Source organism: Rhinatrema bivittatum, chromosome 13 (assembly GCF_901001135.1).
Source record: "Rhinatrema bivittatum chromosome 13, aRhiBiv1.1, whole genome shotgun sequence".
Lineage (NCBI taxonomy): Eukaryota > Metazoa > Chordata > Amphibia > Gymnophiona > Rhinatrematidae > Rhinatrema > Rhinatrema bivittatum.
The window spans coordinates 15,723,990-15,734,433 of NC_042627.1; the positions used below are offsets into that span (position 1 = coordinate 15,723,990).

A 10,444-nucleotide genomic window follows, 5' to 3' on the forward strand; every position below is an offset into this window, starting at 1 on the left:
AGTGCAGTGCGCTCCGGCGGATCGCACTGTTAACCCGCGTTTGGACGCACGTTTTCGACGCACTAGCTTTACACCTTATTCAGTAAGGGGTAATATAGCACGTCCAACCCCCCCCCCCCACCCGAAACTAATAGCACCCGCAACACGCAAATGGATGTTGATGGTCCTATTACTTATTCCCGCACGATACAGAAAGTAAAATGTGCAGCCAAGCCGCACATTTTACTTTCAGAAATTAGCGCCTACCCAAAGGTAGGCGTTAATTTCTCTCGGCACCGGGAAAGTGTACAGAAAAGCAGTAAAAACTGCTTTTCTGTACACCCTCCGACTTAATATCATGGTGATATTAAGTCGGAGGTCCCAAAAGTTAAAAATAATCAAAAATTTAAAACAAAAATTTAAAATAGTCTCGCGGGTTGAAAACCGGATGCTCAATTTTGCTGGTGTCCGATTTCCTAACCCGTGGCTGTCAGCGGGTTTGAGAACAGACGCCGGCAAAATTGAGCGTCGGCTGTCAAACTTGCTGACAGCTGCCGCTCCTGTCCAGAAAGAGGCGCTAGAGACGCGTTAGTGTCCCTAGCGCCTCTTTTTACCCCGGGCCCTAATTTGAATAATAATTTTTTTTTCTGAATCGCGCGCACAGGAGAGTGGCCTCTGCACTCGCCCGCTCTCCCGCGATTTTTACTGTATCGGCCTGCTTGCTTGTTCATCGCTGAGTTCCTTCACGTTGCTTCCTCAGTGAACAGCAGTCCTGACCCCTCTCATAGTGAGGGCAAGTATGGAACTCGAGTTCTGTTGGGCTGAAAGATGAAAAACGTATCCCAAATCCCTGAAAGAGATTTTGTTCCAATTATACCTCATCAGCTGGTCGGAAAGTGTAGGGGAAAAGCAGTGGGAGAGGAAGTGACTGATATTTGGCTTATGGAAATGCAGGTGAAATAACCGAAACGCATGTTGTACACACAGGGCCGGGAGAGACGTCAGGTCTATCACTTCCAGTATCTGAGCTGGCCGGATTATGGGGTGCCGTCTTCAGCTACCGCTCTTATTGACTTTCTGGGGGCAGTTAAGCACCAGCAGAGGCTAGCTGTGAAAACCCTTGGGCAGCGCTGGAAAGGTCACCCAGGAGGGCCTCCTATGGTGGTGCATTGCAGTGCTGGAATCGGCAGGACAGGTAACGTCTTTAGGCAAAACGGGCAACGCTGGAGGGCTGTAGTAAGATTGTATATTTCAAAGCAGTGGCTTTCTGTTCCCCAAACTAAGAACTGGTCTCTCCACACACTTGCTTCCCCCAAATTCCCACAGGCCGGTACATACTTTAATCCCCCAAATTCCTTGTATTGAACACTGAGAGAGGGTCTCGCCTCCAGACCTCTTTCTGTTCTGCAGTGGGAAAGAGTCTCATTAGAGCTGTCACCCTGAGACGGGGGGTACGCCATGGGCACACAAGGCTTGTGCCCCGAATAAACAGCTGTTCTCTTTCCTTCTCCAGGCAGTCTGCAGGGAAGGAGAAGGGAGCAGAGCAATTTTTTCTGTTCTACTGTGTCCTGTGCTCCGGTCTCTTTCCCTCCCACCCCGTCCCCTTCTTTAAAAAGAACGAGAGGGCAGCCTGTGATCCCAAGATTCAGTTAAGGGTAGAACTGGGGAGGAGGAAGGGGGGGTATCCCTGAGCCCAATCAGGGGAGGGAGAGGAGGGACATGCTGACAGGTGGTAAGATGAAGAGGAGGGTGAATGCTGGTGTGAGGGAGGATAAATATTGGGGGAAGTAAGGAGAGGGTTGTATGTTGGGGAAGTGAGGAGGAGACTGAATGTTGGAAGTGCGGGCTGTCTGAGATAATGAAAGAGAACTAGGAGATGAGGGTGCATGCGAATTATGTGGGGAGGGTGGTGGTAATTGGGTTGAAGAGAGATCTGGGGGAGGAGGCAGTCTTTGTGAAAGAAAGCCAAAGGTGGTGATGGAGGGGGTGTGTGAGAGGCAAAGATGCGATAGAGAGAGAGCCAGGTGCAGAGATTGGAACCGTTTGAGAGAGGGAAAGAGAGTCCTGAGGTGAGGGGGTGATGGGCGAGCAGAGAGGATATTTGGGGGGGGGGGGGGGAGTGAATCAGAAGTTGTATGTTCTATGAAAAATGTAACACTGAAAACTACATCCCAATTAAGGGATTCTAAGCAGATTCTGAAACCTTTAAATCATTAATATGCTAATCCATAAAACAATTGTACACGAGCTTTTCTTTTTTTGCATTAGTTTGCATTACCAACTTCCTCTCACATTCTCCCATCGCCTCTAATTTGTCTCCCTCACCGTCAAGTGAGAGGAAGTTAGTAAAATGAAATGATGGAGAGGGGATGAGCGAGTCAGAGTGTGGTAATGTGGCAGAAGGGAGACAGATAGCAAGAGACTGGTGGGAGCAACCCATCCAGGGTGAGAGGAGCAGTGCAGGGGAGAGTTAGGGAAGTGACGTTTTGGGACAGGGAGAACTGGAGGATGAGAAAGGAAGGATGGAAGGGAGGATATCCAGTTGTGAGAAGCTAGAGAGAGTGACGTGATAGTGATGTAAGGGAGAGGAAGAGAGAGATAGAGAAGAGAGAAAAGAAGGAAATTTTAGATGAAAGGGGAGAAGTGATAAAGATAGGAGAGAGAAAAAATAAAAAGGAAAAGGAGAGCCTGAAAAGAGTTAGAAGACAGGTGAGCAAAATAGGGGAAAGCGTCGGAAACGAATGCAAAAAAAGAAAAATTACTGCTCAGAAAACGTAGGTAGAAAAAAGCATTTTCTTTTCTTTTGGTGATTGGATTATGTAACGCACTGATCTAGTAGCTGTGTGGCTACTGGAGCAGATTGGATTGGATCAATGTAGGTTTTATCCAAAAATGTTATTTATAAGAGATTGAGAGCACAACAGTTCCCTTCTTCAGGTGTGAATAATGTCTCTGATGTGACATCTGAAGTTTCCAAAGCTCGTGTACAATTGTTTTATGGATTAGCATATTAAGTATTTAAAGGTTTTAGAATCTGCTTAGAATCCCTTAATTGGGATGTAATTTTCAGTGTTAAATTTTACATAGAACATACAATCACTTGTGTTTTTGGTTTATGGAGAGAGTTGGTGGAGAGCTAAATAACTTTCTGAAAACGAGATGTGCCTCGCCAAGGGAAACGGTGCTGGTGAGAGCAGCTTGACGAGAAACAAGCAGCACATCGCTGATCGTGTAGGAATTGGCCAGCACAAGGCATCCCCTTGGCGCTTCCAGTGTGGTTGGGCCCCCGTAGGGCCAGCAGGATCTCAGTGAAACGAGTGTCTTGAGTTTTTACAGGATCATTCTCAGGGGGTGGGGGATGATTGTGATTGTTGAATTTAATTATAATCTTAGGGGGCAGACCATATAGGCCCAAGTTTAAGTACCTAGCAGTGCCTTTGAGTCTGTGTGTTTTTCTCACATGTTGGCTTTAGTCATGTATGGCCCATCTATGTGTTTCTCTTATGCTGGCTGGACTTCTGGAGTTGCATGTCTCTGTTTTTTTTTTTTCTCAGGTACATTTTGCTCGCTGGATATCTGCCTCTCGCAGCTGCAAGATGTTGGAACCCTGAACGTGTACCAGACGGTGCGCAGGATGAGGACCCAGAGAGCCTTCAGCATCCAGACCCCTGAGCAGTATTACTTCTGTTACATGGCCATCAGTGAGCATGCTCAGCGGCAAGGCCTGCTGCCCAGCCAGACTGATCTGGGAGAGAAGATGAGCTAAGCAGGCTGGGATCCCAGTTGTCTGCCAGTCAGCAAAAGGCAACATCCAATCCAGAATCAGCAGAGTTTCAGCTAGCCGGAAAGTAATTTTAAAGCAGAGATGTGTTTCTACAGCAGAGGGTTCCCATCTAACTTTCTTTGGTTAGTTGATGAACCACGGCTAGCATCTCTCTTTTCTTAACTTTTTGCACCTATTGACCTGTGCCTTATCAAAGCTAAACTATGACCTAACCTGGCTACTAGAGACAAAGAAATGAATGGTATTCCACACTCTCTGTAGTTTATTGAACACACCTCAGGTTTATAATGCCAGTGTGCATCTGTTAGATTTTCCAGTGTGCATGGGATGGAATGTTGCCAGTGTCGGCCGCCGTATCTGGTGCCTGTGAACGGCACAAATATAGGAGGATCTCGGTTAAGTTACCCATAAAGAATAATAACGCTATCCTACACAAGGTTTATTTACTTTTGCTTTAGCCACATGTTGGATTGTGCAGGTGGGCCAGGGACCTATGACGGCAGAGTTCTCCATATGTTAAAGGGAGCCCACAATCTGAGCAGCTGGCATGCTGCAATAAAAAAAAAAAAAAAAAGCTTAACCTTTTTTTATTCTTAGGATTACTTTTCATTTTATTTTGAATTCCAAAATGCATTCAAACTAGTGAGGAACTCCGGCTCCATGCTCCTTCAAAGTTCGTTATTTTCTGTTGTTTTCACATGTTCCCTTCTCATGGCTGTGTGAGTGCTCAGCCGGGTTGCTCCATTTTTCCCTCCTCCCGCCCTGCGGCTCCAGCAGGAATCGTGCATAGTGTCAGGAAGGAACTCTTCCCTGGGAATAGGGTTGGAATCGGCTGCTAGTTGGTGTTAAGCGCTGGGAGTGTTTCCGTTTTTGCTCAGTTCTGTTTGTTACCGAAGTAACTACTTTGAAGTAGAATGAGACCCTCTTAAAATGGGCAGCCAGCTGCTGGCACCCTCATTATGGGCAATCGGATTACTGGTGCCCACTTGCGTGTTAGACATAGATACTAAGTTGCCAATGTACAGCAGCCAGCACTGTATGTATGAGCTTGCATCAACATTAAGTGCCCAATTTCCGTGACCACAGTACCCCATGACAAAATAGAGAACGGGAGGACTGACTTACAGCAGATGCTGTTTGTAGATTTGCAGCTTCTTCTGGTATGTGATAGATTAATTTACAGTGACATTTTTATAGCTTTCCTTTAAAGAAACTGCAGTGTTCCCTTATTAGTGTCCTCTAGAACTCATCGCTACACTTGTGTATTGTTGTGTACAACTATGGTAACCAAACTTGTACTCTCTATTATTTTTAAAACAATGTATGCTGAAAAGAAGAGTAAAATTTCAGCACTGAAAAATTCTCAGAAAATAGATTTTCTTGTATTGTATGTACCAGGTTCTATATGAATGAGCAGTAAAATACTTAGGGGACTGCCTTACTGGACTTTTTCCCTATAGATGTAGAATGGGCAAAAAGCTGTAGTAAAATCAGGCCCTCAGTATGCCTCCATTATTGATGTGAAACTACGGAATAATAGCAAACAAATAAGAAAATGCTGCTAATTTGGTTAAGGATCCTTGTTCCACAGCACTGCGACTACAAGTAAGGTCCATAGATATTCCATGTTCTGTCTACAGCCCACCTGAGGGATAGACCCAAGAAGCTTTCGGTTTGGCTACTTTTTGCCACTCACACACTTGAGTCCTCACCGACTGAGCTTCCCTGCACCGCCTATCCGCCCTCCTCTCCCCATCCCTGTTGGTCTGGTCTGGTCATTGGAGCAATGGTCCTGCGGCTGGGAGCCATACACCAGGGATCCTCTTCAAACCTGTACCGTGGATTCTGAATCCAGCCACCAAGTGTCACCTTTGTGGATGACTAAGACTCCAGTCAGACAACCCCCTGATCTTTTACATTGATACATGATATAGGAGTCCTATTTGGCCAATGCCACATTGGTTACTTCCTGTGCACTTTTTCCATTCTTTGGTTGATACGGTCTTCCCAATGTTGTGTAGGCATTGCCATCTTTCATATTCTAGTACAACTGACATTCAGTGTTTCAGCCTGTCCCATGAGTGACTAACATGGTACAGTCTATGCCCCTCTTGAGCTCATGTGTAATTCTGTTCTCCTGTGACGGTCAATCCTCCATGCATTTCCTCAGAGTACAATAAATAGCCTGGTCCGGTCCTCTTAGACCGGATACATTTCAGATGTGATACACAAATTGGATATTCAATACTATTATCTATATGGATGTTGAAGGTAATCCTTGTCTCTCTTCGTGTTTTATTTTCCAAGTTTGTGTGTATGGAGCTTTCCATGGCTGTGCACAAATGAGGACATAGGAGCTGTAGTGAATTTGCACCACATCAGAATGTTTTCTGTGAACTTTGGGGCAGATATTTGGAAAGGGTCTTTGACATTGAGTTACTATGTGATAAAAATCTTCATCCCTTGATAATTATGATTGAACCATAAGTATCACTTCATATTTAGCTTTACTGTTCTGTTAGCATAACACTACAATATATTCAACCTTTCTGAGGAAAATGTTTGAAAGAGAAAATATGACAAATCTTCCTGTGTGCAGTAAGTGGTGGCTTCCAGCATCTCGACTGGCTTTGCGGTTGCCAGGGTGCCCGCAGTCTGGGGAAATGGTAAGCCACAGAAGGACCAGAATGTTTTTGATAACTTTGTAATCTCATCCTCCTTTTTACAGGACTCTGTCTTAAAGGTTGCATACATAGTGCCACTTAGGCTCATTACAGACCCATGGCAGCAAGCTTTAACGTTCTCAAAATGCTTTCATCTACAGCTGTATTTAACTGCTGCAGTGAAATTTTGGCTAATATAAAGGCAGTTATTTATGCATGTATAGTGCTACACAGTTACATGTTGTGCTTTTTAGTGAAACTGTATTTTTCTCTTAAATATAATTTACTTTCTCAGGGCAGTGGGACCCCCGTACCTATTGTACTTGTATGATTTATGCTAACATTTCATTGTACCCCCTGTCTTGACTTACCTGTACTTAATGTGTACAGTTCTGCATATGCTGTCTATATGCAATCTAAAAATAAAATGCTTTAACAAATAATGTTTAGAACAATGTAAGACCGGTGTCTTGAATTCAGTCTTCCCACCTGGAGCTGCTGTTGATCTCCAGCAGGGATCATGTTTAAGAGCAGAACCATTTTCTGCTCTCCTGGCTCTGCACCAGCTGAGGGGGAGACAAAACTCAAGACAGAAGGATCAAAATGTCATGTATTGTGAAGATTTAACATTCTATCAAGTGCATTTGAAATGTATTAGCGAGCAAGTGTCAAAAACATTACTCAAAAATAGTTTAAAATTATATTCTGCTTTTGGGTGACACTTCAAAGTGGATTACATTCAGGTATTGGAGCTAGTTCCCTATCCCTAGATGTGTCTGAAAGCCTTTTGAAATACGTCTCAAACACATGGGAAATGATGGCAGATAAAGACCAAATTTTCCCCTCTAATCTGCCTAGCAGCAATTGGATGTGCATCCGCCCAATCCCATGGCGTCTCCTTTAGGGCTGCAACTGCTGCTCTGTGCAGGTTACCCCGTGCCTTCCTGTGTGCCCAACACAGCCAAATCACCATTGCCTTAGGCTGCAACTGTCACTCAGTGAAGGTTGCCTAGTGCCTTGATTACCATTACTAGAAAGCCTCTCTGTTTATCCCATGCTTTTTAAAGTCTGTCATTGTCCTTGTCATCACCAACTCCTCCAAGAGGACATTTCAGGTGTCCACTACCAACCTCTCTGTGAAAAAATACCTTCTGACCAAGTTCCCGAATCTAACCCCTTGGAAAATTCATATTGTGACTTTTAGTTCTACAGTTTCCTTTCCATTGAAAAAGCTTGGCTTCCTGTGCATTAATACCTTTCAGGTATTTAAATGTCTGTATCCTATCTCTCCTTCACTCTCATCTCATAGGCATCTTGTTACAAGCCCTGCCTCATTTTGGTTGCCTTTCTCTGTACAGTCTCCAGCATCTCTATATTCTTTCTGAGATACGACATCCGGAACTGAACACAGTATTTTTTTTTTCACTCAATGCACAATTAAGTTCTAGCCAGGAAAAATTGTGGAAACTGTTATAAAGAATAAAATCGCAAAACATTTACGTATGATTTAATGGGACAGAGCCAACATGGATTTACCCAAGGGAAGTCTTTGTCTCTCAAATCTCCTACATTTTTTTGAAGGGGTGAATAAACCTGTGGACAAAGGTGAACCGGTAGATGTGGTGTATTTGGATTTTCAGAAGGTGTTCAACAAAGTCCCACAAGAGGCTTCTAAGAAAACTAAAAAGTCATGGGATAGGAGGCGATGTCCTTTCGTGGATTACAAACTGGTTAAAAGACAGGAAACAGAGAGTAGGATTAAATGCTTTGTTTTCACACTAGAAAAAGGTAAACAGTGGAGTGCCTCAGGGATCTGTTCTTGGACCCGTGCTTTTTAATATATTTATAAATGATCTGGAAAAGGGTACGACAAGTGAGGTGATCAAAGTTGTGGGTGACACAAGACTATGCAGAGTAGTTAAATCTCAAGCAGATTGTGAAGAATTGCAGGAGGACCTTGCAAGACTGGAAGATTGGGCTTTCAAATGGCAGATGAAATTTAATGTAGACAAGGGCAAAGAGATGCATATATGGAAAAATAAGCCTTGCTGTAGTTACATAAAGTTAGGTTCTATCTTAGGCGTTACCACCCAGGAAAGAGATCTAGGCATCATAGTGGATAATACATTGAAATCGTTGGCTCAGTGTGCCACGGCAATCAAAAAAGTAAACAGAATGTTAGGAATTATTAGGAAGGGAATGGCAAATAAAACAATGGCTATCATAATGCCTCTGATTCACTCCATGGTGAGACCACACCTTGAATACTGTGTGCAATTCTGGTTGCTGCATTTCAAAAAGATATAGTTGCACTGAAGAAAGTGCAGAGAAGGGTGACCAAAATAAGGGGCATGGAATGGCTGCCCTATGAGGAAAGGTTTAAGAAGTTAGGGCTGTTCAGTTTGGAGAAAAGATGACTGAGGGGGAGATATGATAGAGGTCTACAAAATAATGAAAGGACTTGAACAAGTTAATGTAAATCGGTTATTTACTCTCTCAGCTAATAGGAGTTGGGGGCACTCCATGAAGTTGGCAAGTAGCTCATTGAAAACAAAATTATTTTTCATTCAGCGCATAGTTAAGCTCTGGAATTCATTGCCAGAGGATGTGGTTACAGCAGTTAATGTAACTGGGTTTAAAAAAGGTTTGGATAAGTTCCTAGAGGAAAAATCCATAAACTGCTATTAATTAAGAAGCAATAGTAGCTTGAGATGTATTTAATGTTTGGGTACTTGCCAGGTACTTGTGAATTGGCTTGGCCACTGTTGGAAACAGGATCTGGGCTTGATGGACCCTTGGTTTTACCTAGTATGGCATATCTTATGTTCTTATTGCCAGAGGATATGGTTAAGGCAGTTAGCGTGGTTGTGTTTTATAAAGGTTTGGTCAAGTTCCTGGAGGTGAAATTCATAAACTGCTATTTATCAAGTTGACATAGGGAATATCCACTACTTATTTACCAGCATTAGTAGCATGGGATTTATATTACTGTTTTGGTACTTGCCAGGTTCTTGTGACCTGGATTGGCCACTGTTGGAAACAGGATGCTGGGCTTGATGGACCTTCAGTCTGACCCGGTATGGCATGTTCTTATGAGGACTCACTAGAAATCTATAAAGAAGCATTGTTACCTCTTTTTCTACTGGCTATGCCTTTCCCTGTATTGTATTTTGGTAAGAATTCATTTCTTATTGTACTAAAAAGTGCACAGTCTTACTTTATAAACATTTTCTACCTCCCTCCTTTCCCCCCACCCTTCCCCCAAAATGAATTATTACTTTGTGCTGTAGAGCAGGGGAGGGAGAGGAGCCATTGGACTTCCTGGACAAGGCCTCTCTTCCGTGTTCAGCAAGGGCAGCTGCTCCTTCAAGCATAGTGGTTGAATCCCAGGTTCGGCTGGAAAGGCTGTTGTGAATTCAAACCCCTCAGAGCCCCTTTTGGGAAACGTATGCATAAAACGTTTTGTCCAGGACTGCCTAGTTCAGAAGAGTGACCGACCTGTGTGCTTACACCACTCATTTTGCTCAACCAGTTCAGAACTTGACCTTACCCTGAAAAACGTTTTGGAGACAGACTGTTCTCAAAAATATCATATATTGGTCCAGTCACAAACTGTAAGGTGTTGTATAAACTATGTATGCTTCACCACCCTTCCCAAATTAATCACTTTTATTTTCTTTGTATTTAACATTCCAAGCAATGGCAGGTACCTTATGTATACAGTGCTGAATGCTGTTTGTTTACTGCAGGAAAACTTCTCTCTGTATAGTGTTAATACAAATCAAGCACCGGTATTCTCAAAGCTCTCCAGACACAAAACAATACCTTCCAGGTCATTGGATTCTCCATATCTTTTGGGCTGTTCCTCGCGTTTCTGTGTGGTAGAAATAAAGCAGATCTGATACCCTTAGCTGCGCAGTATATGTCATCGTATAGGTGATATGCTGCCTTGGCTTCTTTTTCAAGATGGAGCCCTCGGCTGCCATGGGAAGAGGAGAAAGTGTCCTACACCTTTCTA

At 43.5% G+C, this 10,444-nt stretch overlaps 1 protein-coding gene across 2 annotated transcripts in view; it reads left to right on the forward strand.

Annotated features, from left to right (window-relative positions):
* The window catches only part of PTPN9 (protein tyrosine phosphatase non-receptor type 9), a 93,450-nt gene extending 86,581 nt beyond the window's left edge, over positions 1-6,869 (forward strand). For both annotated transcript variants that reach the window (XM_029574811.1, XM_029574812.1), the window contains exons 12-13: positions 967-1,174; positions 3,534-6,869. In XM_029574811.1, coding sequence (XP_029430671.1) covers positions 967-1,174; positions 3,534-3,745 — 420 coding nt within the window. In that variant the 3' untranslated portion in view covers positions 3,746-6,869. The remainder of the gene's footprint in view (positions 1-966; positions 1,175-3,533) is intronic.
* Positions 6,870-10,444: the final 3,575 nt, after the last annotated feature.